At 47.5% G+C, this 27,902-nt stretch overlaps 1 protein-coding gene and 2 long non-coding RNA genes across 7 annotated transcripts in view; 1 reads left to right on the forward strand and 2 right to left on the reverse strand.

Annotated features, from left to right (window-relative positions):
* Nucleotides 1-340: 340 nt before the first annotated feature.
* SLC22A5 (solute carrier family 22 member 5) lies at nucleotides 341-27,817 on the forward strand. Of its 4 annotated transcripts, none has more exons than XM_072840959.1 (11): nucleotides 343-805; nucleotides 8,106-8,209; nucleotides 14,501-14,655; nucleotides 15,599-15,770; nucleotides 17,035-17,161; nucleotides 19,032-19,132; nucleotides 21,056-21,270; nucleotides 22,532-22,714; nucleotides 23,723-23,858; nucleotides 24,213-24,323; nucleotides 27,562-27,817. In XM_072840959.1, the coding sequence occupies exons 1-10, from the start codon at nucleotides 413-415 to the stop codon at nucleotides 24,298-24,300; spliced, it is 1,674 nt and encodes a 557-aa protein (XP_072697060.1). In that variant the 5' UTR covers nucleotides 343-412; the 3' UTR covers nucleotides 24,301-24,323; nucleotides 27,562-27,817. The 4 variants fall into 4 exon arrangements, with proteins under 4 accessions (XP_072697061.1, XP_072697060.1, XP_072697059.1 ...); XM_072840958.1 differs by lacking the exon at nucleotides 27,562-27,817 and adding an exon at nucleotides 24,525-25,653; XM_072840957.1 differs by lacking the exon at nucleotides 27,562-27,817 and having other exon boundaries at nucleotides 24,213-25,653.
* Nucleotides 5,069-27,902, reverse strand: part of LOC140641320 (uncharacterized) — a 35,909-nt gene continuing 13,075 nt past the window's right edge. The window contains exon 2 of the long non-coding RNA XR_012037864.1: nucleotides 5,069-5,953. This is a non-coding gene — a long non-coding RNA (uncharacterized lncRNA). The remainder of the gene's footprint in view (nucleotides 5,954-27,902) is intronic.
* Nucleotides 8,540-18,999, reverse strand: LOC140641319 (uncharacterized). 2 transcript variants are annotated; one of them, XR_012037863.1, is made up of 4 exons: nucleotides 17,768-18,999; nucleotides 16,984-17,108; nucleotides 15,803-15,869; nucleotides 8,540-9,065 (listed from the first exon to the last, which is right to left on the reverse strand). It is a non-coding gene; the product is annotated as an uncharacterized lncRNA (long non-coding RNA). The 2 variants fall into 2 exon arrangements; XR_012037862.1 differs by lacking the exon at nucleotides 17,768-18,999 and having other exon boundaries at nucleotides 16,984-17,735.

Raw genomic sequence — 27,902 nt, forward strand, 5'->3', positions numbered from 1 at the left:
CCCCGCGGCAAGCTCAGGGCTGGACCGGACCTGCTCGGCGGGAGCCGGACGGGACCCCGACGCGCCCCCGACGGAACCCGGGTCAGCCGCCCCGCGCGAGTCCCAGGTGCGCGGCGGCCCGCCCCGCCCCCCGCCGTCACGCACAGCCCCGGCCCCGCCCCCGCCCGCGCCGCGCAGCCCAGACCCAGAGCCCGCCCCGGCCTGCAGCTCTATGTAAGGCCGCGCGCTGGGGCGGCGGAAGCTCGCGAGCCTGCTCTCTCGGGAAGCGGTCTCCAGCGGGTCCTTGTTTGGGTCGCCGCGCCAGGGCTCGGCGCGCACGCGCACACCGCGCACGCGCACGCCCCGCCTCTGCCTCCGCGCGGCGCCGCGTCCTTCGACCCCCGGCCGCGCGCCGCGGGCCGCTGGAGGCGGCATGCGGGACTACGACGAGGTGACCACCTTCCTGGGCGAGTGGGGGCCCTTCCAGCGCCTCATCTTCTTCCTGCTCAGCGCCAGCATCATCCCCAACGGCTTCAATGGAATGTCAGCCGTGTTCCTGGCCGCCACCCCCGAGCACCGCTGCCGGGTGCCCGACGCCGCGAACCTGAGCCGCGCGTGGCGCAACCACAGTATCCCGCTGCGGCTGCAGGACGGCCGCGAGGTGCCGCACAGCTGCCGGCGCTACCGGCTCGCGGCGATCGCCAACTTCTCGGCGCTCGGGCTGGAGCCGGGGCGCGATGTGGACCTGGAGCAGCTGGAGCAGGAGAGCTGCCTGGATGGCTGGGAGTTCAGCCAGGACGTCTACCAGTCCACCATCGTGACCGAGGTGGGTACCAGCCCCCGCGCCGCGCCCGGAGCCCGGAGCCCCGAGCCCGGGACGAGGGGAGGACCTCGGCCCTCCTCCCGAAAAGGTGCACGCTGCATGCTGCCCCTCTATATCCCCAACACACTACACACGTCAAAGTGGACATCCTCCGAGCACCACTTTGCGAAGTGACTTCTAACCAGACCATGCCCTTCATAGCACGGGTGTCCTGCTGGCCACCTATCTTGATGGCCACCTCGAAGACGAACCCAGAAGGCCTTGGTGGCCCCTGGCAGATACTCCAAGACCCCGAATGATCAAAGACTTTTCCTAGATGGAAGTGGGAGGGTTGAATGGAGCAGAGCCAGAGCTTGGGCTTCGGGGCTGTTACAGTTTTTCCTCTAGTCTCTTGGCATCTGTTCAGAGAGAGAGAGAGAAACACTTCTTCCTTTTTTTTTTTTTTAAGAATTATTTATTTATTTATGATAGACACAGAGTGAGAGAGAGAGAGGCAGAGTGTGTCACAGGCAGAGGGAGAAGCAGGCTCCATGCGGGGAGCCCGACGTGGGACTCGATCTCGGGACTCCAGGGTCGCGCCCTGGGCCAAAGGCAGGTGCTAAACCGCTGAGCCACCCAGGGATCCCCAGAGAAACACTTCTTGAAGAACTTTTAAAGCTAAAGGAAGCGTGTGTATAAAATTGTCACATGCTCCTTTCTCCAGTTACTCTTTCCTCACCCACCTTCACCCAAAATAAGTCTGGTCATACCTTGTCAGGAATTGTTTTTTTGCTTATGGTTAGTTATCAGAATTTTAGGGTCCATGCATCTGAAGATCCGTTCAGGGTGACTTGTTGGTCTGGAATATTTTAGAGTATTCAAAGGCAATATCGGAGGCAGAGGTAATTAAAGCATACAACTTTTAGTTAATAGGAATTGTGTGTGTGTGGGGTGGGAACTTCTCACTCCCCAACCCCTTGGATTTTCCTTTTGGAGTGGCTTCGTATGTCCCCTGGTGACCCTGCAGCCATTAGAGCTAGATACATGGCGTGATGTTAATGGATGCATGTACTTGTGCTTTGCGTCTTACTCAGATGCTGGAATGCTAAACTCCCCGGAGTCTCAGCAGAAATGAGCTAGCAGAGCAGTGAAAAGAATCCTCAGTAGGCACCAGGGTGCCCAGTTTCTCTGGGTGTCAGGATCAGGGATTCACAAATTGGGAAAGCTTTCTGGAGGTGGCAGCCTCTCTGAGTCTGAGGTGTTTATATGCAAAGACTGGTACAGCAGGAAACAACATAGAAGGAGGGCAGAGTTCACAGGGTAAGGGCCAAAGGGGAAGGCTCATAGGTCTTGGTATGGCTTCAAACCAAAAGGGCTGACCCGGGTCCTGAGCTCCCTCTTAATGTTTCTTCTGTAGGTGTCACCCTTCAAGGGAATCTAATCACTGCTCTGAGACTCTTGGCTGGAGGGGAGGGTGGGGGTGGGATTAGAGCTCTCTCTCTCTCTCTCTCTCTCTCTCTCTCTGTTTGGACATCTGATGCCCCTAGCATCTGTGCCTCCCTTACTCCCACATATACATAGTAGGAGTGTGATCTGAGCCCCACTGGGATCTCTCAGCTAGTAACATCATGGCAGTGTCCTGAGGCATTGTTATGCCTCACAAGGCAGTCTGTTACACTCCTGGAAGCCAGTGAGAGTTGTGGAAACAGTGGTTGTCCCTCCGGTTGCTGGCAGAGGCCACCAAAGAGAAACATACTTCATGACATGGAAGTCCCTGCAAATTTTGCTTCTGGCTGCACACGGAAGGGAGAGGCAGTGAAGTCAGAAGAAGCTCATGGCATCCTTGTGGGTTTTACCCTGACTTCTAGAGTCCCTTGGCTTACTCACGTCATTTGCTCTTGCTTCACTGCCCCGCCATCCTGTTTTGGGCTGAGTGAGGCTGGTGATGGCACTGATGAGCTCCCAAGAGCAACTCTAATGAAGGGGTCCTTGAACAGCGGCTACATTGCTGCCAATGTCAGTTTTTCCTTTTTTGTATTTAGCCTATTTATTTAGCCATCTTAGCGGTTTCATAAGAGCTGTATGCCCTTTTACCTACTTATGGGTTGTCCGCCTTTGCAGGGAGGCGAGGTTAATACATTACTTAGCCTTTTGTTTGGGGATGCTGGAATGTCTGACTCTTAAGTCCAAGACTGCTTGTTTCTCCCAGATGAACAGTCACTGTTGCAAGTTACTGCATTAATATTCTGATTTTCTTTCAACACGGACCTAGCCTGCTGACCACTGCAACTAGTTCCAGGTCTGCTAAATGTTTCAAGCCTGCCCTCTGCCCTGGATCCTACATAGAGGTGTTTATAAGTACATTGGTATTGAATTCTTTATTTTTCAACAGAAGATGAGAACCATAGGTCTCCTGTTGATTTTTTTTTCTTTGCTGAAGAATGTACATGTCGTACTAAATGTTGTGGCAGTTTTACATCTTTGCATCTCCCAGACATTATGCCGGATACAGACTGGGATACTCTGGGAAATTTTTGTCGGATGTATTAATGAACAACTTAAATGCTGTCTGAAGTTTAAGGGCTGAAGAAGGAAAGGACAGTTGCATTCACAGAAGGGAAACTGGGAGGTAGTCAAAAAGCATTGACTGAAATATTTTAAGAAAAATGTAATCCCCCAGCCCACAAACTGTGACTTGCCCCTATATGGATCTGCAACAAGGTTTTGGAATTGGTGGAAAGGAGGGGACGCTATGAGGCAAAAAGGAATGTTTGGGGAAGAGTTTGGCCTCGTACTTCTAGGGTGGCCCCTTCCCCGGCCCCTCAGTCATGGCTGGAGTACTGGAGAATCAGCCAGCACTCCTTGCCATGCTGCTCCAATCCCTGAGAGCTTCTTGGCCCAGGACTTTCCCCTCCTCTGGAACCTGGTGATTTCTCAGGCTGTCCCAGCCTCCTGCTTTTAGATGTTTCCCTAGCCAGAAAGATTCTTTTAGAAACTTACAGCTCCCCTGGCACCCATGAGTTGAGGTCTCTTCATCGAAGACCTAGCAGTTGTCTCTGTCCCTTTGCTTCTGGCCTTTCTCTCCTTCTCTGAAGCCTCCTCCCACAGCCCATAGCAATACTTTGACTCCATTCCTTATTGTCCTGGAAAGCCTCTTTCTCTAGACTATCTTTTCTATCACTCTTATCTCTTGTATAGATCATCTTGGAAGATAGGAGAGCCCCCACTTTTATCTACAAGCCCTCCTGAAGGAAAAGCCTGGGAGGCAGGGCTGGGCTGACTCCTTGTGGAAAGACCTAGAGCTTGTGCTTCACTGCTGAGTTTTTGCCTACTGTGTCACTTGGGGAAGCCCAGACCCTTAGCCTTGCCTTTGGAGCTTATGGCAAAGCCAGAGAAGTCACTTGCTGGGTTCCTTAGGTCCCTGTGCACACACAGTCATGGCAGACCCATCTGGCTATGAGAGGTCAGATTGACCTACGCTAGCTAGCGGAGAACAAACATTTTGGGTCAAAGTTCTTGAGCTGACACAGGGAAGAGGGTGAAGGAGAAAAAGAAAGAAGGAAAGAAAAAGAAAGAAGGAAGGAAGGAGGGAGGGAGGGAGGGAAGGAAGGAAGGAAGGAAGGAAGGAAAAGAAAAGAAAAGAAAGAAAAGAAAAGAAAAGAAAAAAAAAGAAAAGAAAAGAAAAGAAAAGAACTTTTCACTTTTGTACAAAATAGCCTCTCCTCTGCAGGGCACTGCCAAGCATTATAGAGGATATAGCAGCAAATTCTTTGTCTCCTTGCCCTGACGACTTTGGGATAAGGATCTGCCATTAACTGCAGCAGGAGGCAGGACAAAATGTGTGTAGGAATACATGGTGGGATCCCTGGGTGGCGCAGCGGTTTAGCGCCTGCCTTTGGCCCAGGGCGCGATCCTGGAGACCTGGGATCGAATCCCACGTCGGGCTCCCGGTGCATGGAGCCTGCTTCTCCCTCTGCCTGTGTCTCTGCCTCTCTCTCTGTGTGACTATCATAAATAAATAATGCCTTTAAAAAAAAAAAAAGGAATACATGGCATTCAGTAACAGGCGTTGCTTACCTGGGTGTTTGACCATTGATGCGGTCAGGCCAGGTACATCTCAGGGAAGAGCTTCTGCCCTATGGGCACAGACCCTATCTTTTTTCCCTTCCAGCCAATTTATAAGTAAGAACATTTAGTCCCAGGGAGCTACATCATCCCTCTATTTCCCATAACTGAGAAGCAGCTCTAATTATATGGTGTGTACAAGAGACACGGTTCTCTCTCTTCTTAAAAATGTTAACAGCTTTATTGAAGTATAACTGACATAAAATAAATGGCACATAAGTAAAGTGTGCGATTTGAAAAGCTTTGAGAGAGAGAGAGAGAGAGATCTGTGAAAGTATCACCACCAGACAGACACATTTCTGACCAGGAAGGATAGCAAGTTTAGGCCCCTTGCCAGAGTGGCTCCCAGATTTTTTTCATATTGTGCCCACTTTCACAGCTCACTCAGCTGAGGGGTCACAATGCTAGATGCATGACTTGAATCTTAAACCCACATATTTGGTTCTAACTTTAAGACTTGTTATCATTAGCCAGTACAGCCCATCGGACGTATCAAGTGGAAGCATCAGTGAGCTAGTCTGTAGCTGCTTTAGTCACAGCTGGGGAGCCAGGAGTTCAGTATAGGAACACTAGATTTCTTTGGAAATGCAACAAGCCTTGGGTGCATGGCCTGGACTCTCAGATTCTCATCCTGCTCCTCTTAAGGAGGATGCAAGCCAAGTCCTGGCCCCATTGCAATCCATGTGGTGGTTGACAGGTAAGTGAACGGGTTGGGTGGATGGGATCTGATCCGTGCCTGCTCTTGTGTTCATTTTTTGAGACCAGTTATGTCTTCTGGCCCTACCCATAGGCTCTCTATGTATGGCCAGTGGGAAGGAAGTCTTAACTCATGCTTGCTTCTGGAGGGCTAAAACCAGATCCTGAGGATTGTTAAGAATCATCAGTGGTGGGATGCCTGGGTGGCACAATTGGTTAAGCTTCTGACTCTTGATTTCTGCTCCGGTCATGATCTCAGGGTCGTGAGATTGAGCCCATGTTGGGCTCTGCGCTGGGCATGGAGTCTGCTTAAGATCCATTCTCTTCCTCTCCTTCTGGCGCTCCCCCTCACTGTCAAACACAAACAAACAAAACCGATCTTCAGTGGCGGACAGAGAGCCCAGTTATTCCAGGGAGTTACACATTTGCCCAGAGTAAGGACAGGCTGGACCAAGTGGCTGGGTTGAGGCTGCAGGCCCTAGAAAGATGCTCTATCTTTCTTTCTTTCTATCTATCTATCTATCTATCTATCTATCTATCTATCATCTATCTATCTATCTATCTATCCCAAGATGAGCATGACAGATACCTTGTCTGCTGCAAAGCATAGTCTGACCTGGTTTCGGGTGCACCTGTCCTTATCAGCTCAGAATTCCCTACCAGCCTATATTGGGGGATCTGACTTTATCAGTGGAGAGGGCTGTAGAAGCCCCTGTGGATATGTAGTCTAGCTCAGCCTTATGGAATCCCATCCCTTAGAGTCCCGATGAGAAGCAGCCACTGACTCTTCAGTTTTTCATCTCTGTTGCTGCAAAAGTTAACACATGCTGGCTAGAAATAGATCCCATCATAGAAGCAGCGGTAGGTATAATCTGGCTCCTGAAACTCTGCCTAATACTTTATCTAACACCCAGAGGCCTGCACCCCATCACCAAGTCCCCTAGCTCTGACTCCCTGGCCACTCCTGTCCTAAATTTAGCAGTCATGTCTGTATGGGGGCTGCCCGAGGAGCACTGACCCTTCTAGAAGAGAGATGGTACCTAGGTGCTAGAACCACTGAGGCTGCAGAGGTGGGAGGGCTGCTATAGCCTGAGTATTCAGATGCTCCAATATTCTGGCCTCCTGCTAATTAGAACTTTCTCCAGATAGGAGTTTGAAATCCTACCTCTTCCTTGGTATAGGGATCCCCACAGCATTCTCATGCCATCCAAGGTGAATGTTTATTCCAGAGTGAAGAGCCAGCTATGCGACTAAGTGATCCTTATTAGCTATGGGAGTTTTTCATGCCCACCCTGGAGACTGCTTCCCACCGCCTCTGGGGTGCCTGGAGGTTGTGTGCATATACTGCCCAGCAGGGAAGCAGACTTGTTTTTTCCTCTGTCACTGACCTGGAAGAAATGCTTTCTTGGAAGCCATGGACTCCCCCTGTTTGTTACTCGGGAGCCAACAAGCTCCACAGAGTGTAGGTCAGCAGCCTGGCACCAGGCGGGCCAGGGTCTGAATTCCCTGAAGGGCAGCCTTCTGGTGATTACTGAGCACTATCTCTCTGTGCTAGGAAACATTTTTCTGGGAACCACCAAGCTTCTTGTTTTGGCTTTTCGTCCCTTTTTTTAGCTCCTTGTTTGGCTAAGGCAACCCAGAGTCTGAATGTTCAGCTGCTTCCCCATGCTTGCAGACTTCTTTTCTTGGGAATTGTGGATAGAACTGCACATTGGGAGCTGGGAAACTCAAGTAGTACGGCCTGTTCTGTACCCCAACCCCTATTTTACACATGAAGAAGAAGGCAAACTGGGGGAATAATCTTGACTGACACTGGATAACCAGCTAACTGTAGAGTAGAGGCTAAATCCAATTTCTTGACTTCCACCTCAGAACTCTTGGCTGTAATTGGGCCTGGTGTTATTGGCACAGCATCAGGGATCCCAGCTGTAAATGTCATCTGAGTGTCCCAGCGCTCATTGGCTCAGAGGGGGGCCTCAACAGAGCTGCAAGAACAGATCTAGAAGGTACATCCCAGGCCTTGTGGCCTCAGTCCCTTGCTGGATGCCTTGACTCTTAGAGCCCCAGAACCCTGCTCTAGAACCACTCCTGTGCCATTCCTGTCAATGGCCTGAACCCCACTGAAAGGATCCCCTGCCCCATCCACATCTGGCTCCCCCCAGATTCTTAGAAGCAGCCATGAAAGGCCTCACTTCCTAGATTGACACATGGGCACTGTACTTGCTCCCTATCTATCCTCTCTCCTCAAATTGGTGACAAAACAATGGAGCTGAAAGCTATGAAAACCAGAATGAGAGGGGACCTACTCTTCCTGTGAGGGGGAACCTCTCTGCTTTGCTGTCCAGACAAGCCTTTGGCTGCCTGAATGAGCTCATGCACCCATTCAATACTGCAAACAGAGCCTGCAGGGATAGGGAACATTCTCATTTCATTTTCTAAGAGGCCTTAAATTTAAAACTTTAACAAAAGAAGTGAGTGATGCATCTCTTTGCTCCCCTTACAGTGGAACCTGGTGTGTGAGGACGACTGGAAGGCCCCACTCACGGTCTCCTTGTTTTTCGTGGGTGTGCTGGTGAGCTCCTTCATTTCGGGGCAGCTCTCAGACAGGTAAGGTGGGTGTCTATCTGCTGCAGCTGCAGGGGACCATGGCACTGAGTAAGGAGCATATATGTGCCTGGCTCTTAACTTGAGATGGTAGTGTTCTCTCAGCCCAGGAAGAAGAAGCTGTGTCTATACTTTAGATTTCATACCAAGTAAAGAAGAGAGCCAATAACCTCTTCTCCCTCATTCTTGCTGAATAGAACAACCTGAGCTAAGTGTATCCATGATCTAGTTGACCAGAAAGTATGCCATGATTCACTTCTTGTACCAGTCTGGCTGGCCTTCCCCAGGTAACTCTTTCATGTCCCCGACCATGGGAGAGGTAGACACTACACACACATGCAGAGAACTTTATTGAAGATCTTCAAGTGTACAATGAATGGCCACCTCTGTGTTCCCCAACCATCATTTTCTCTGCATGATGAGAGGAGATCTAACTAGACAGTAGTGGCTGTAGTGGCATAAAGGCAGAACTCTTGTGTTCATAGGGCTGATACCGCTTAGCTACCTATGGTTCTAGCACATACTTTGCAACAGGAAGGACATGTGCTCTTTTGACCTATAGCAGGTCATTTATGTAATTCCAAGGCATTTAACTCAAGTTACATTCATGGCTTAAGGAGTTCATCTATTCTTGAAATTATTTGCAAAATTTTAGAGATTGTATATGAGCATTTTTTTCTGAATAAAGGCCCATAGTTTCCATAAAGTTCTCAGAGGGCTCAATTACATCGTATCTTCCTACCACAGGGCTCCAGGGTCTGTTGGAGAAGTCCACAGTGAGAAGAATAGCCTTCACCAAGGTCCTTGGCCATACTGTATCACCTGGTAGAGTCCCAGCATCCTCCTGGCTGGTTGGGGTCTAATAGAAAAGTTCAGGATGAGAATGTCATCCTACTTTAAGAACAAATTTTATTATCCCATAGCACAAACTCAGATGATGTCCTGGCACGTTTACACCCATAGATTGTCTTTACCTAAGAATCATGAGAAATATGTGCACTTCTCACAGATTTGTGTTTCCCAAGTGTATCTAGCCATTGGAAAAGGGACAAATTCTTGCAGTCACCAGTGAGCATTAAAGAGTCAAGTAGCCATGACCACTGATTGACAGTTCTAGACAAGACTGAGACACATGCCTTTTTGGGAGAAAGACCTTTGCTTCCTGAGATCTTTAATATAACAGCAAGCATCAGTTGATTGCTTATATTTGTCTAATAAATGCACAGCACCTAATATGTGCCAGCCACTCTTATCAGCACTGTACAAATTTAAAAGAAAGAAAAATAATCCCATCACAACCCTGTGAAGTAGGAAGTATTATTACTCTCATTTTATAGATGAAGAAAATGAAACCCAGAGGAGTTAAATCACTCACACAGTCACAAAGCCAGCAAGTGGCAGTGGTAGGATTTAGGCCCAAAGAGTCTTGACCCTCTGTTTTGTGTGGACTACTGTTCTCAGGCCATGCTTTTCTAGAACTTGCCTTCTAGCAAGACAGAATGTATTAAACAACTAATTGAGTGGTATACTCATCCTTTGTGGTGTAAGCAATACAGGGAAGTAGAGGATGCTAAGAGAAGGTCTGACAGGAGGCCCGGAGAAGGTGAAGCATGTGCTGGGAGTGGAAAGAGGAATAGAAATTAACCAGTGATAAAGAGATGGAGAGAGGAAGGAGCATTGTGGGCAAAAAGAGATGTACTTTAGAGAGTCAGGAAGAAGCTGCACACTTTAAGAACTGGAATAAAGTCCTCTCTGGTGAAGGTATGGAGAGTGGTGTAAAGAGGAAGCAGTGAGGCAGGAGGAGGCCCGAGCAGAAGAGCAGACCAGGCTTAGCTGATGACATTTAGAAGTTTGAGTTTTAGTCACAGAACAGTGGGGAGCTATTGAGAGTTTGTGCAGCATAATCAGATTTGTATTTTTTTAAAGATTTTATTTATTTGTTCATGAGAGACACAGAGAGAGGCAGAGACAGGCAGAGGGAGAAGCAGGCTCCCTATGGGAAACCTGATGTGGGACTCCATCCCAGAACCCCAGAATCACACCTGAGCCAAAGGCAGATGCTCAACCATTGAGCCACCCAGGCATCCCAGATTTGTACTTTTTTTAAACGATTATCTGATAACATTGCAGAGCAAGGACTGGGGTTGAGGGGAAACCAATTAAGAGGCTGTCACCATAATTTATGTGGGAAATAATGATGGTTTGGTCTAGGCTGATAGTGATAGAAATGGAGAGAGAAATAGGAGGTCCAATCAGCAGGACTTGGCTGTGGGTTGGATACAGGAAATGAGGGGAAATTTCAGGCCTACACAGCAGAGCAGGTGATGATGCTCTTCTCTAAGACAACTCTGGAAGAGGACCATGTTCGTAGGTCCAGAGCTCAGTCTGGTTGTACTGAATTTGAGGTGACTGAGAGTCCTAAGTGGATGTGTGGCTCTGGTGCTCCATGAGAGCTGTGGGCTGGAGGAACACATTTGGGAATTGTCAGCTCCATAGGGCCCTCAGCAGAGCATCTGGAGCGTGGGAGAGATTGCCACAAGACAGTATAGAGTGAGAAGAGGAGCTGCCCAGGACTGAGCTTTGAGACCTTCTGGGTGGGCTGCTGGCAGATCCCTGTCACAGAGTTGAGTGACAGCAGAGAGAGGAATTTCCTTGATGTGAAAATCCAGGCAGAGGTACCCCAAGTTTGAAGTTGAAACTCAACGCATTTTTCTGGGTCATCTGTGTCATAGATTAAGCAGATCTTTGTGGGCCAGCCCAAGAACCTGATTACCATGAACACCATGATTGCCTGAGGAAAGTGTTTCATTTCCACAAATCAAATCCCAAGGAAACAGTAGAAGCAAAATTAGTGAGTATGCTGAGGACCACTTTAGTCTTCTGAAGGGCAAATACAGTGTTTTACAAATCCTCTAAAAAAAAGCTTTCCAGCAGACTTCTTCTAAGTAAGGCCATCTAAATCAAGTAAATGAAGTAGCTAAAAGTGTGGCCATTTTGACTGCAGCCCTACCTTCAGCTCCCAGCATCACCCCCAAGCTTGTTTGTACCCCCATGAGAGGCACTAGGCTCTGTGGGATGGACAGTTCCCGACTGAGTAAGCTGAGTCAAAAGCTTGGGCCAAACAGATGACCTCAGAGCAGTAGATTCTTGCCTCAACTTGTCTGGATAGCAGCAGTAACTTCCTGTGTAGGGCAAAGATTGAGCTTCCTTTCTGACATATCAATTAGCCTGAAATTCAAGAGCAATGAAAATAATCCTGGGTGGTCACAAACATTTTATCTGATGTTACTGAGTTACCTTTATGTGCATAAATTTCTTTTTTAAGATTTTATGTATTTATTCATGAGAAACACACCGAGAAAGAGAGGCAGACACACAGGCAGAGAGAGAAGCAGGCTCCATGCAAGGAGCCCAACGTAGGCCTCAATCCCGGGTCTTCAGGATCACACCCTGGGCTGAGGGCAGCACTAAACCGCTGAGCCACCCGGGCTGCCCTATGTGCATAAATTACAAGAGGGCACATAGCCTTGGGAAACAGTAGACTGACTCTGTTTTCGTAAGCATGTGTGTGGTTGACGTTTTGTTGACAAACCTTAAAAGCAAGCATTTCTGAGTCCAGCCCCAGACTGCCAAAGACTGGTGCCATATAAGGATTCGCTGGGTCTTTCTCTTCCCTACCATCCATCCCCGGGAAGGGGAGGCATGGATGGAGGTTACTCCCTGTAGGAAGGGACCTTCTCTTGGTTGGTGTGTTGAGTACTCTTATTATAGAATAATGCAGGGGCAGTTGGTCTCCTCCTTGACAGGGTTTCTCAACTTTGGCACTATTGACATTTTGAGCAAGAGAATTCTGTGTTATGGGATGCTATCCTGGACATTTTAAGGTGTTTAGAACATCTCTGGCCTCTACCTACTAGATGGCCAGTAGCACAAAGACAAACATAAAACCTGTTTCAGTGGAGAGAAGCACCAGACTCTTTAACATGGCAACAAGGCCTTTTGCAGTTTGGTCCCCACCCCCTTCACGCGATCCCTACAGTCACGCTGGCTGCTGACTGCACATGTCTCCTCACCCCCTCCAGCCACACTTGTGTGTGCTTTTCTCAGCATTCTCCAACTACACCCATGACCCTCCTTGACCATGAAGGCTAACTTGGGGTCCCTGGTTTATACTACCCTGGCTCCTTGTGCCTTTTTTTTCATAGCACCTATCAGATATTGGTAAATAAGAGATGTTATCGTGATTAATTTTGGTCTCCTCCACTATACAGTGAATATTATCAAAAGCTTGGTTCCTCTTGCCTATTCCCCCTTGTCAGTCATAACTTCTTTGAGCCTCATCTCAGTGTCCCATCATCAGGGAGACCTTCCCTGAATGCCCACGTCCTGAAGCCCTCTTCCCAGGCCAGGATAGGTTCCTGGTGAGCCTGAGTGCTGGTCCTTCAGCACACTTATGTCAGTGTGTGATTGCACATTCAGTAGGGTAGTTGTTGGATTAGAATAGGATTCCTGTCTATCTCACCAACTATAGCTATAAGCTCTTTGAGGGTAGAAATGAGAGTTTTGTTCTGTTTTTTATACTTCAGCTGTATCCCTAGTGCCTAGTATAAAATTGATTTCAAATAAACATTCATTGAATGAAAATGGGTGGCAGCCAGTACTGACCAGACTCCAGCTGAACCTGCTAGGTTGAGTGAAGTACATTGACTCGTTCCTCCCTGCCTGTGACACTGTCTTTAAAATAGAATAAACCCATCAAAAAACCAACATTGAAAAACATTTTTCAAAAGAACACAGGTACAGAAAACCACACAGAGCAAATGTGTGGGTTGATGAATTATTCCAAGGAAATAACCTTGTAACTACCACCAAGTCAAGAAATAGAATCTTGCTGGCCACCAAGGAGCCCCCGTGCACGTCTCATCCCAAATATCACAGCCTCCCTCTTCCATAAGTAACCACCAACCTGGCTTTCATAGTAATCACTTCCTTGTGGGGTTTTTGTAGTTTTATCATCCAGGTGTGTATCCTTAAAAACAAGTTGAGTCTAGCCCACTTAAAAATTTTTGATATGTTTTTGAGGGATTATGGGATTCTCCCTCTGTGCTTTTTGTGGCCATACGTTTTATCTTTTGCACCCAGGCCTATAGAATTTCCCAGTCTGGATTTTGATGGTTGCATACTCATGGTGCAGTTCAGCATATTCCTCCTCTGACTGCGTTTCTTGCAAATTGGTGGCTGGATCTAGAGACTTCATCAGATCTAAGTTCATACCCTTTAGCAAGAGTAAGAATCATGCTAATTCAATTACTTCTTCATAAAATGACTGTCAGCAGTCGCTGAAACATAATGCCCATTTACTGAGAATTATAAGATGATGATATTCTAACTTTATCCTTCTTTTTCATTTAACAGTTGGAATACTTTTATAAAATGATATTTTCCTTCATTATTGGTTCCTGTTGACATACTTTACATAGGAATTTCAGGACAAATGTTTCTTTCCTTTATCAGTCTTCATTTAAAATAACCCATTTTTCCATCATCCTCCATAGTAAACAAGTTATTTTTTTATTTTTTAAAAAGATTTCATTTATTTATTCTTGAGAGGCAGAGAGAGAGAGAGAGAGAGAGAGAGAGAGAGAGAGAGAGAGGCAAAGACACAGGCAGAGGGAGAAGCAGGCTCCCTACAGGGAGCCTGATGTGGGACTCGATCCCAGGACTCCAGGATCATGCCCTGGGCCAAAGGCAGGCACTACACCGCTGAGCCACCCAGGGATCCCACAAGTTATTTTTTTTAAAAAGCCATATGAGGGCACCTGAGTGGGTCAAATGGTTAAGTGCCTTTGGCTCACGTCATGATCCCAGTGTCCTGGGATCAAGCCCTGCGTCAGGCTCCCTGCTCAGCCAGGGAGGTTGCTTCTCCCTCTCCCTCTGCTACTTCTCCTGCTTGGGCTTTCTTTCTGTCAAATAAATAAATTAAATCTTTCTTTTTAAAAGATAAAAACCATTATGAACATATGGATTTCAGCATAATGAATGTATTTCAGTCCTTCGCAATCATTATCGTAATTCTGGCACTGCCTTGACGGCAGTCCTGGTACCTGGGCTACATGGTGATCCGGCCGGGGGGGGGGCGGTATGGGCTGGAGACCAGGACTGTCTATGTCCCATACCCTGGTAGTACTGTCCATGACCCATCCCTGAATGGCTCTGGGAAAAATCCCTCTTGGTGGGGCCCATTTTGGCCACCTTCTCCTCACTGGATCTCTGTTACTCTCTTTCCCCTCCCAGGTTTGGCCGGAAGAATGTGCTCTTTGTGACCATGGGCATGCAGACGGGCTTCAGCTTCCTGCAGATTTTCTCAAAGAACTTTGAGATGTTTACTGTGCTTTTTGTCCTTGTGGGCATGGGCCAGATCTCCAACTATGTGGCAGCATTTGTCCTGGGTATGGCCCTCCAGTCGGAGTTGAGTACTTGATCCTGTGTTTCACCATCACCCCACCACCCACTCTCTAGAGACAGCTGCGGTGTCCCTCAAGGGGAAGTGGTCTCTAGCAGCACCAACCAGGGCTGTGCAGTGAACCCTATGTGCCTGGCCTTGAGTCTCCAGGAGCACACAGCCTGAATGCTGAATTCCAGTGCTTTTCTGCTCTCAGAGATGTGGACCTTGGTCTCATTAGTATTCAGTAACCATCTTACCAGAACTCAGCCAAGATCATCCATAAAAAAACAGGGCCCTTCCCAGAGCTGAGGTTGCTAAGGAGAGTTAGAGATGTGATATGAGGAGCAAGGGCCATGAATGAAAGCTACCTCTTCTGCAAAGCATGGTGTCCAGTGAAACTGATTGGAGAGAACAAATTGATATGAATGAACTTGAGTGTCTCAAGACCTTCAGAGTTTCAATTCCAAGTACATACCGTAGGGCTTTGGCCTGTTTTTACTGAAGAGTCACCAGTCTCACTGGAGGAATCTAACTCTAGCTTATTGGGCCTTAGCTTGTATGTTGAAAGGATTATTTCTTTCTCTTCACATTCAATAGAATAATCTTTTCTTAAAAATATTTCCTTAAGCCCATGTGAGTCTTTCATTATGACTTCCCCTTTAATAAATTCTTCCTCACGTGAGGCTTACATTTTGAGGCCTCCTGTGGCATCTTTAGCGTATGGCTTGGGGAAGTAATGAAATTTTCAAGGCAGGACTGTCCCTGGGAAGCCTAAGAGGTCACAGTGGGGCACCCCCAACAGGTGGTCAGACTGCAGCAGATTCAAAATCCCATCCCTCTCCAGGGCGTGGCTGCTTTTTTGTATGTTTAAAATTATACAAGAGAAGATTAGTAAGGAAATGACCTAAATTAAAGGACTGACATAACTCCTTCCTTGTTTCAAACAGGAACAGAAATTCTTGGCAAATCGGTTCGTATCATATTCTCTACGTTAGGAGTGTGCATATTTTATGCATTTGGCTACATGATGCTGCCACTATTTGCCTACTTCATCAGAGACTGGCGGATGCTGCTGCTGGCACTGACGCTACCAGGGGTGCTGTGTGCAGCTCTCTGGTGGTGAGTTTCGCCTGTGCCCCCGGGGTGCCTACCGGCAGATGTCTTCTGTTCAGCCTTCACCAGGGGGCAGCAACAAGCCACAAATCCCTGTTTGGGCTCCTGGAGACAGGAAGTATAAATTATTTGTAAATAATTTATAAATTATAATTTGTATATTATATAAATATAAAGTATAAATAACTTGTAAATTATTTGTTTCAGAATCTTTTCTCTACACTCAGAACAGCCAAGAAAAAAAAAAAAACAAAATCCCCAGACGTCAACAGACTTGTTCTCAGTCCTGTGTTAGGCTTGATCGAAGTGCAGGAAAAGGAAGAAGTAGTAGCTGAGAGATGATGAGGTCTAGCATGACCTTCAGGAAGTTATCAGACTGACAAGACAGCCTAGGCCCTGGTTCAGGCTGTGTGTTGCTGAGGCCTCATGCCACAGGCAGAAGAAGAGGGAGAGCCCTAGAAGTGAGAGTCCCCAGCGTGGCTACATGGAGGAAGCCAGCTCCATATGGGCCTCTGAGATCGAGGAGTTAGGCAGGCAGAGAAGAGGCCTTCCTGACTGAGAGAGGGAACACAATAGAGGGGCTGAGACGGGAATTGCACCTTGCAGGTAGGGTTGGTGAGATCACTGCTCCCCTCAGAGCTGAGAGCATTTCAGAGCATGATGGGAGAGGACACAGAGCGCAGCATGGGTCTTGGTCATGACCAAAGGGCAGGGGCCATCTAGTGAGGTAGAAAATAAGATGCACAAAGTTTCAAAGTCCCAGGTGCTTTGGTAAACATAGGTGGGGTGCCTGACAGGTCACTCGGATGGATCAGGGCTGGAGAATGAGAAAAAACTACAGGTTAAGAAGCTAGTGCAGAAGCTTCTGTTGATCCTGGGAACAAGAGCAAACAAAGGGACTAGGGGCTGGGCTGCTCGGGGCTGTGCCAGAGGCAAGAAGCTAGGCCTCAGGACCCCATCTTGTGGCTGTTTCTGCAGTGTCCAGCAGGTGGCACCACTGCTCTTCAGAAGTGGAGGTGACCAGCCTGAAGAGGAATCCCATCCTGGTGTGCTGGCCACTCTATAAATTTTGTGCACTCTAGGGTTCTCAGAAGCTTAACATTAGGTCATTAGTGGGTATGGTATGAACCATCTCTTTGCTTGGTTCAGAAACACCAGACATTCCCCCAACCCAACTCTGGTTCTAAAACCCCATTTCCCACCTGCACATATGCTATACCTGGTCCCTTGGGCAGGATGGTCTTAGTGAGATGGCTCCTTGTACTTCCAGGTTCATCCCGGAGTCCCCCCGGTGGCTCATCTCCCAGGGGCGATTGAAAGAGGCAGAGGTGATTATCCGCAAGGCTGCCAAAATGAACGGGATTGTTGCACCCTCAACTATCTTCGACTCAAGTGAGGTAAGTGCTACATAGGAGCTAGTGGAAAGGTCTCATTGACCATAATTTTAGGGCAGCATCATGCAGGAGCCCAGCCCTCCTCCTCCCTGGGCCTGAGCTGCCCTGAAGCAGGCCCTGTTCAAATTCACACATTGAGGAATAGGCACCAACTCTTCTCCTTTCCTGTGGGTTTTGGGTTATATTTTATATGATTCTTTTCTAGGCAATCATACCTAGAAACCATCATAAACCATTAATTTGAATAACACTCTGAGTAATAGACCTTTTGTGAAGTTGCCATTGTGGGAAATCATTGTTTCTTATGTCTAATATAGTTTCTCATCTTGAAGTTTTTTTTTTTTTTAAGATTTTATTTATTGGGAGAGAAAGCAAGAGCTAGAGCAGGAGCAGAGGGGGAATGGTAGCAGGAGAGGGAGAAGCAGACTCCCTGCTGAGCACAGAGCCCAACGTGGGGCTGGATCCCACGACCCTGAGATCATGACCTGAGCCAAAGGCAGACACTTAACCCACTGAGCCACCCAGGCACCCCTTAAAAGAAATACAGTGTGTAAAATATGAAGCAGAAGTAGATTTGGAGTTAGAAATGTTCAGTCTCTTTACACCCACCAATCATTAGTTGTTGCATGTCATCTTGCAGCCTGGTCCTTCTTGATATCCGCCTCTTCCCTCTATGCCACCCCTCTTGCAAACCCTGTTCTCATGCACCGTGAGTAATTTCCTGGCTCTGCCTGATTCCTGGGTCTTGCTTCTCCTTCCTGTTCCCTCTCCCTCCACCCTTGGCAGCAGGCAGTTTTGCTTAGTCTCATGACTACCACAAGAGGTCAGAAGTTGTAATTGCTGGCTGATGGAGTTCTGGAATGTGTCTCTGATCTGATGGGAAGACAAGGGACCTGCTGTGAGGACAGCCTGGAGCAGTCAGACTGAGGCGTGTGCAGAGTTGCTCAGGACTCGGGATGCAGATCCAGAGAACAGTTACTGTGGGCATCAGGGAAATCCTGGCCTGAGAGTTAAGTGCTGGCCCAGTACCAGCTCCCGCTTAACATGTACTGGTAAGGGCTCTAGATCATGGCTGTCTAGGTGGGAGGAGATGGCAGGGCAGGCTTTTAAGTATGGTGGCCTTGGTGGCTTTTCAGTGGAGGTGAATCCAGAAGCCCCACTGGCATCTTTGAGGAAATGAGGCTATTTCAGGGGCTCCATTAAAGTCAAGAGTTGACCTTTTGTTGAACTGCTAACTTGAGAAAAACAAACTCCAAAGCTGAGTTTGCTTAAGAAAGCAACATCAGTGTATTTAGACGTGTGGTTTATTAATGTCCTTGGCTGTGCCAAATTTCATAGGAAGTTACTCTGGGTGAAGCTGAGGTCAATTTTCCTGTTTTTCTATCTGAATTTTTTTTTCCCTGGAAGTAGACCAGTAACTACATGGTATGAGAACTCAAAGCAGAAATTCTTTTAAAATATCAGATCAATAAACTACACAGCCAGTTTCTCTCTCTGACCCAAAGGGCAGGGAGCCAGCCTTGGGAAGGAATGCTCAGAGTCCTCCCTGGAATGTGGCCACTGATGGAGGCTGGGGTGAGGCCAAGAGGGAACTGTCAGTGTGGGCCTCCGCCTTGGCTGCATCCCCTGAGGGACTGGTCACCTACCTTTCCTTCTCATTCTCCTTCCCTAATGGGTCATTGACAAGGCCCCGGGAAGCCTTCCATAGCTCAAGATACACTCACTGTATTTACTGTTCTTTTCAAGAAAGAAATATAAAATACTCACCAACTCATAGATGCAGAAAGCTCAGGTACTAGGGTTTGGGGTATATTATTGGATCTCTGAGTCTCCAGCCTCTCCCTCTCATACCTGTGTCATATCGTTCATGCAGCTGGAAGACCTGAGTTCTGAGAAGCAGCAGTCCCATAGCATCCTGGATCTGCTTCGAACCCGGAATATCCGCATAGTCACCGTCATGTGCATAATTCTGTGGTGCGTAAGTGAGACCTACCTGAAGCTTCCAGACAAAGCTTCTGGCAGTGGCTGCTAGGCCTCTCATTTGCAGACATGTCTCAGACCAAAACTGAAAGCCTGTGTCGTCAGAAAGTGGAAAGGATCTGCCTTGCAATGGAAGAAGTGGGCATATTATAATTCTGAGCTTGATAGAATCTCAAAAAAGGAGTATGAAATCTGTTGGGGGGATTTTGAGGAAGCTGTAGACTCTTTGGGGAATCCCTCTAGATCCTGGGGCAGATGCTTGCTCACTGTGGGCCCTAGTTTGTTTCTGCCCCCCTGTGCCTCAGATAGTGACTGAAGAGGAGAGGGGAGGCCTTTAAGAAGGATCTAAGTATGGGGATCCCTGGGTGGCTCAGCAGTTTAGCACCTGCCTTCAGCCCAGGGCATGATCCTGGAGTCCGGGGGTTGAGTCCCGCATTAGGCTCCCTGCATGGAGCCTGCTTCTCTCTCTGCCTGTGTCTCTGCGCCTCTCTCTCTCTCTCTCTCTCTCTCTTTCTCTCTCTCTGTGTGTCTCTCATGAATAAATAAATAAAATCTTTAAGAAATAAAAAAAAGGATCTAAGTAAAAACATTATGTCCTTTCCATTACAGAGACTGCTAAGTACTGTCTGGAAATGTGGAAGCAGGACATCCTCCCTCTGGGATGTTCAGAGACTGCCCTGGAGGCAGGGCCATGGTCTAGATGGCCTCTTCGGGCTCCTTCTAATGAGGCATCTCGCCAAGTGTGTCAGAAAGGCATTTGTGAGTTACCAGAGAGAGGGGCCACAGCCTAGTGCCTCAGTAGGCTTTGCTGGGCAACCAGACCCTTGGGATTATAGACCAATACCTGAGCCTGCTGGCAGACTTCATCTCCCGGCCCTTATTACAAGTGCCATCCAGCTTTGGGGCCGCCAGCTGTTTTGCTCACTGAGGGATACTATGAGTCACCTATTTCCAGGGAATGGCCCAGGATCCCTCAGGGCAGTGCACCACCCCTGTGTTGGCCTCAGACAGGACCAACATTCAACCTGCAGCACAGATTTGAAAGTCTGCGATGAGTCACCAGTTCTGTGGTTCACCCAGGTGCTCCTCGGGCTCTTATTTCCCAGAGACTCCTGGGCCTTCCCTTTTCCCCTAATTGTATCATCTATGGTTCCAACATGCAGATGAGTTAAAAGCATTCTACTCCATAAAGGTCTGGTTTGCCAGAGAGTGCCAGTCATCAGCAGAGAGAATGTCTAGTAGGGACAGGTCCTCTGGGACACCAGGAAGCATGCAGATGGGAGATGATGTGGGCTCACCATCGGAAGCTCCTCCTCTTCTCACACGTACAGTAGGATTGGGATCTGCCACTTCTGTCCAGCTTCCTCCTGGCCGGTTGCCACAGACAGAAGGTCTGCCGGGGGTCTTTCTCCAAATGTCTGACCTAACGATTGGTCCCTATTTCATCTTATTGCTCCAGTCCTGTAACACCCCACTTGATACGGGCCTCCTTGCTCATTCCCTCCCTCCTTCTGCAGTTGCAGGATTTGGGGAAGGTTAGAGGGTAGGGAAGTAGCTTTTGTGAGTACTTCAGCTTCGGGTTTTTAATGCTGAAAGGCAGGTTGAAGGCTGTTTCTGGGTTTTTTGGGTTATTGGTTGTTTTTTGTTTGTTTGTTTTTGTTTTTTTCCCAACAAAGTAAATCCATCTGAACTATCATAAGCCTTTTTGCTGGGACACTTTCTGTTTGGAATGCTCTGATGTTGCTCTGGCCCAGAGTTAACATTGGGTGGGGAGGAAATTATCTTTTCTTCTAAGAGGGAAGACACGGGGTTAAATCTGCTGTTTTGAATTTTCCACACTAACTGTATCTTAAAAATTGTCTGGGTTGGGAGCACATGGCTGCTGCTTCTCCAGCTTTCCCCTGCACTCTGTTTCAGGATGACCATATCAGTAGGCTATTTCGGGCTCTCCCTTGACACTCCTAACTTGCATGGGGACGTCTATGTGAACTGCTTCCTTTCGGCAGTGGTTGAAGTCCCTGCGTACGTGCTGGCCTGGCTGCTGCTGCAGCACATGCCCCGGCGCTATTCCATGGCCACAGCCCTCTTCCTGGGCGGCAGTATACTTCTCTTCGTGCAGCTGGTGCCCCCAGGTAGGGACCCTGTGCATCCACGGTCAAGGTTTTCGCTGAGTCACACATTCTCTACCAGGCTGTCTCCCCCAATAAAACCATGCTATGACAGCTCACTTGCATATCTGCATCCTTCACAAAAAAAAAAAAAAAAGAGAGAGAAAGTGTCTCCTGGGACCAGCACTGGTCATGGCCAGGGCTTTGGGGGAGTGGTGAGAGCAACCATATGAGGCTGGTGGTTAATGTTACTCTCTGCCCAAGTTCATGAGTGCATATGTGTTTTTCTCTGCAGAGTAAGGGGAAGGAAAGAGAGCCAACACCATGACTATTTAACCTGGCCCTATCTTAGTCATTATTTATTCAGCAAGTGGCTCCCAGTGCCCCTCCGGGCTAGGCTCTGTGCTTGGGGCATAAAGTAATGATGCAGAAGTAAACAGACAGAACCCCAGGTCTTTGTGGAGCTCACGCTATAGTTGAGAAAACAACAAACAAGTGAATAAAATTCTTAACGTGCTACAGACTGGGTTACCTTCTATGATAACAGTAAAGGACGATGGAGAACTAGTTTATATAGAATGGTCATGGGCAACAGCCCCGAAGAGGTGGCAGTCAAGCAGAAATGTAGAAGAAGTATCAGGGAAAGCCATGAAGAGGTCTCAAGGCAGAACGTTTCAGGCCAAAAAAACAGCAGAGGTGGAGACTTTGTGGTGATCATTTGTGGGCCATTGCACCCTGGCAGGGGAGAGTTTGTCAGTGTCCATACATAGAGGTTCACTCAGAGTCTCATTGGCACAGCAAGCAAGGTAGGTTGGAGGGTCATTCCTAGGGGTCTGCTGGCCTAGGAATTGTTGAGGTCTGATTAGACATAAAACTGGAAAAGAGTTAGAACGGAATTATCATTCATCCACAGGCCTGTTGTTAATCCCACAGTGTGCACAGAGTGCAGTTCTGGGTGCCACCTGACCCCTTGACAGGCATGTCCTCAATGGTTTGTGGCCTGGAGCAGCTCTACTTGGACTATTGAAGGGCTCACGTTGGTGGTCTCTAGGCTGAGGAGAAGAGCATGTCCTCACACAGCTGCAGGTCCCAGCTACTGTCCTCTCAGTAATGAACTTGGAGGGACAGCTTGACTACAGCCATTTATCCCACAGTAGGACATCAGAGAAACCATCCCCCATATCCCCTAAAGGAGAAAGTATGTTCGCTTTGGGTACCCCCTGATGGCTGCATAGCCTTCTTGAATTGGTGCCTTCTATTTACTCTCTTCCCTTTGCCTCTCCAGATTTGTATTACTTGGCCACTGTCCTGGTGATGGTGGGCAAGTTTGGAGTTACTGCTGCCTTCTCCATGGTTTACGTGTACACAGCCGAGCTGTACCCTACCGTGGTCAGAAACATGGGCGTGGGTGTCAGCTCCACAGCATCCCGCCTGGGCAGCATTCTGTCTCCCTACTTTGTCTACCTCGGTGAGTCCCATGGGCTGAGGGCATGTTGGCACAGTGGGGTGCAAGCACTGATTGCCCTTAAGGGGAGCCATGGTGGGTTGTTAACAGCAAAGCCAGCACACACAGCAAACGAGATCTATCCAGTACCAGATCTGTGCTTGAGAAGGAATTTGTCCAGGCGCACTGTGGAGGAAGCACTCCCTTGCAAATGGAAAACCACCTATAGACAAGCTAGAAATCCATGAGATATGCAAGCAGAGAGTTTTGTTTCTGTCTTAACCATCCCAGGCCTTCCATCAGAAGATACAGTTTCCTTTTCCTAAGAAACTGCATGGTGGTATAGGGAGCCGATGGACTTAATTGGAGAAATTTCTTCTTGGAATCAGAGTATAAAAGGAACATGGAGAGAGAGAGGGCCATTCAAGAGGTCCAATGGACAGAGATTTATTGTAATTTGGAGCACTTTGGTTTTACACTGTGTATAGATCTGCCTCGATTCATGTTTATGCCTTAAAATTACTTGCTCATGGCAGCTGCTATTCCCTGGCACATTCTCTAGCCAGCATATCTTTGGAGAGGGTTGGCAGCCACCTTGAGAGGACCCAGTAAGTGTTGTGAACTTACTACATGGATCTGACAAGCAGAAACACCTTATCTAGCCTAAAGGCAAATCAAGCAAGTTGTGACACATCTGGAGAGGTGGAGGAGTTAGTCCCTGGATGAGAACCTTGAGTTCTGTGGAAACCCAACATTGAGAAATAGGAATAGTAATCACGGCTTGGCCCCCTTCTCCTGGCCTGCATCCCTTCCCTGCCCTGTGAGGCCCTGCTGGACCTCTGGGCATCTCTGTGCCAATGCAGTTCTAAGACCTGTCTAGGTACCAGATTCTAGTCGGGCAGCTCAGACCGTGGGAGATGCAGAGGCCTAGGAGGCATGTGGTCCCCTGTAGAGTCTTGGGAGCACAATGGGAGAGAGGGAGACCGAGTCTGATGACACCCCTGGCTTGGGGTTCTGTCTGCTTTGCCATAGGTGCCTATGACCGCTTCCTGCCCTACATTCTCATGGGGAGTCTGACCATCCTGACAGCCATTCTGACCTTGTTCCTCCCAGAGACCTTTGGCACCCCCCTCCCGGACACCATTGACCAGATGCTAAGGGTCAAGGGGTAAGGTTGCCCTGGGTTGCAGTGTTGATTGATGCACTGGGTCTGGGCCTGGCCGAGAGTTACCCACAGATTCTCACAGACACCATGGACTAGTTTCACCATCAGAGGGTTGGAAATGGCAAGGTGCTTATAAACCATGTCTAGTCTGACCCAGACCACTATGTCACCATGTACGTCTCTACCACTACAGCAGCCTGGGACAGCAGAGACCAGGAGAATCCTTTCAGAATCTGCTGTTAAGATTGCTTTTTCCCCTTAGTAAGATACCCTTGGTTCTGGGTTTTGTTTGTTTAGAGACTGGTAGACATGTTTTTAAAGATTGGTTCCTAACATTGGTTTTGCTTGTTTTTACAGAATAAAATACAGGCAAACTCCAGGCCACACAAGGATGTTAAAAGACAGTGAAGACAGCTCCATAGTCCTTAAAAGCACAGCCTTATAACACGACCTCCAGAGCGTGAGAAGGTGAGGAGGGAAGACTGTGTCTCATAAGAAATATCTTGTGTAGACACTGGGTCCCTGAGTGGTGGAGGGCTTTGCCATTCATCCTGTTGACCTCGTGTTTGACTTGCTCATGGCTAGATACCCAGCCTCAGAGGCTGTATGTGGCCTTGGCATGCTACCTTCCCTCCAGACCGACAACTTTAGCTACGTCCTAACTTACAGACCTGGCAGATGGTGGATTGGCACTCCCTAAGAAGTGAACGCTTCACCAGAACCAGTGGGACCTCGAAGAAATAGGAGAGGCACCTACTAAATTTACCTTTTAATTTCAGACCTCCTGAAAAGAGTGGAGGCCTAATCTCCCCTCCTGACCTTCTCCTGGAACTGCATCCCTTCCCTGCCCTCCCCATTTCCCTCTGATGGTGCACTTAGACAAAAAGAAAGAATTGCACAAGGAGTTTGATTTCTCACACTTTCTTGGTCTCAAGGGATAGTAACGGGGATCCTTTTTCCTCAGGCAGGAGAGCACGGATCTGGGGAAAGCTATGGGTGGTAAATATGAAGGGAATTGAGCAGATAGAGACCATGGGCAGGTGCACTGATTTGTGAGCTCTCATACCCCTCGGTGCGACTCCTGAGTAGACTTGTTTACATCTGATCCAAGCTCTGGGCTTGTCTGGGCATATATGAGATGCATCACAGAATCTACTCTTCTTGTTTTCCACCACTGTGTAAGTCAAATCTCCTAGCTCCTGTGGTTTCTGACGTATGGTTCGAAGGAAGTCTGTCAGTGAGAGAGACAAGCAAACTCATCTCTTCTCTCAAACTATGATGTAGAATTTATCTTTTGTGTTTTGTTTGTTTGTTGTTTGTTGTGATGTCTTTTTCTTCTTAAGTTATTTGACCTTCAGAATAGACTTAGGAAAGGCTGGTTCCTCAGCCTCCTGGTTGGTGTCTTTTTGTTTTTGGTTTTTTTTTCAACCCAGAATTACTCTGGCAAAGGTCTGCAGTTGCCATTCGTGCATGGCCTTATCAGCCTCAGCCACTAGCACTTCTCTGAGTGCCAAAAATGACGTCATTGTATGTGTTCCTTTTGTGATACCTAATCATGGGAAAGAAATTACAAAGAAGAAAGTCAGATTGTGTTCACAGTCGTTCAGGGTTCCTCACTTCAGTCGCGTAATATTGGGAGATATTTTGTGTTCTGTGTAACTATCTTTTATGATTATGTTACCATGGTACTCCTAAAGTATATGCTTTACCTGGATAAAAACCATATTTTTGTGAAAACTACTGAAGTGCCTTGGGAAATGAAGACGTTTTAATAAATAAAATGATTTTTTAAATAATAGCAACTGCCTCCAGCCTTTATTTCCACAATTTGGTGAGTCATGCCACAGCATTGTCTGTGTGAACTTGGGCTAATTCTAGCTGTGATTGGTGATGAGTGCCTAAGGATAAGATTTAATCCCTATGTGCTAGAAACCTTCATGCCATTAATGACTATGGACAGAGCCAGCCTCCTTACACATGTGTCTTAGCCTGGGTTCCCCTGAAAGCAGGGCCTGAGACCCCTGCTTCAGTGTAGTTACGTAGTATATTTGGGAACAAGATTCGAGGGAGCAGGATTAAGGATGGGAGAGGAAATAAGGATAGATAGAAACTCAACACAAGGATGCACTGTCTGTGCCAAAGGCATTGCCCCAGCCAGCCACAACTTCTGAGGAGCCTTATGAAATGTATCTTAGAATCCTCTGATCTGCCTCATGGATAAAAGGGAAAAGCATTTATGTGTTGGCCCCCTTTCCTCATTCATCAAAGGCAGTCCCACAGGAGTCACCTCCCCACATTTCTAGGTTACACCTGTGTGAGTTCCGAGCAGGATCCTCCCCCTGGGTAGAAAGCAAGAGGTGATATATGGCAGACCCAAGGTGAGGCACTGTCAGATTGTGCTTCTGTGAAGGTGATCAAAGCTTGTGTGAACTGGTTACTGCAACAGTGGCTGGAGTAAGTGGTGAGTCTGGGAAGACTATGGTTTGGACACAGTCCACAATACCTGTGTATATAAAATGTGCCACAAGGCGACTTGAGCTAGAACATGTAGATAGACTTGGGTAAAAAGCTCCAGTGTTGGACAGGTAACTCAAAAGGCCTGTTTTATAATATAACACGCAGTATCAAACTCAGGTAGGAAGGAAGGAAGCTCATGTTCTGGATCCCTGTTGGCTTCTCTACTCTCCTCAAACCTGGTTCTGTGCCAGGTTCCTAATTAAATGGCTTCACGGTAACTCCAGAATATAAATATGGTCCTGCCTGCCCTTTTCTTGTTGCATGAGTGAACAGTGTCTGAGTTTTCTCTCTTATTCTCAGTGCTGATTCCAACCATTTGTGACCTTCTGTGGGTCAAAATCATAATTACCTGAATGCTTAGAGCTCTTCTTTTGGCAAGGCAATAAGTAGCTCATGTCACTGCTTCTGGGGCTGAGCCAAGTATCTGAAAATCGAAGCCCTCTGTCTCGGTCCCCTGGGCTTGTTTCTGTCAGAGCCACACCTTTGGGAAGACTAACCTGGTCAGGTTATCCTGACCAGGGATATCCTTACAGGGAAAGAGGGGTGCATAACCTGTAGTCACAGGGAAAGTTGGTGCTCAGTTAATACCCATAAGAATTAGAAACCTGGATACCCATAGAAATACAAAGGGCAAAGCAAATGAAGTGACGGAACAATTCAGATTTTAAAAGTATTTTTGATTTGTATTTCCCTGATGGCAAGTGATGCAGAGCATTTTCTCATATGCATGTTGGCCATGTCTATGTCTTCCTCTGTGAGATTTCTGTTCATGTCTTTTGCCCATTTCATGATTGGATTGTTTGTTTCTTTGGTGTTGAGTTTAATAAGTTCTTTATAGATCTTGGAAACTAGCCCTTTATCTGATATGTCATTTACAAATATCTTCTCCCATTCTGTAGGTTGTCTTTGAGTTTTGTTGACTGTATCCTTTGCTGTGCAAAAGCTTCTTATCTTGATGAAGTCCCAATAGTTCATTTTTGCTTTTGTTTCTTTTGCCTTCGTGGATGTATCTTGCAAGAAGTTACTATGGCCGAGTTCAAAAAGGGTGTTGCCTGTGGTCTTCTCTAGGATTTTGATGGAATCTTGTCTCACATTTAGATCTTTCATCCATTTTGAGTTTATCTTTGTGTATGGTGAAAGAGAGTGGTCTAGTTTCATTCTTCTGCATGTGGATGTCCAATTTTCCCAGCACCATTTATTGAAGAGACGGCCACGATAGCCAAACTGTGGAAGGAGCCTCGGTGTCCAACGAAAGATGAATGGATAAAGAAGATGTGGTTTATGTATACAATGGAATATTACTCAGCTATTAGAAATGACAAATACCTACCATTTGCTTCAACGTGGATGGAACTGGAGGGTATTATGCTGAGTGAAGTAAGTCAGTCGGAGAAGGACAAACATTATATGTTCTCATTCATTTGGGGAATATAAATAATAGTGAAAGGGAATATAAGGGAAGGGAGAAGAAATGTGTGGGAAATATCAGAAAGGGAGACAGAACGTAAAGACTGCTAACTCTGGGAAACG

The sequence above is a fragment of the Canis lupus genome, chromosome 10, assembly GCF_048164855.1.
Source record: "Canis lupus baileyi chromosome 10, mCanLup2.hap1, whole genome shotgun sequence".
Taxonomy (NCBI): Eukaryota; Metazoa; Chordata; class Mammalia; order Carnivora; family Canidae; genus Canis; species Canis lupus.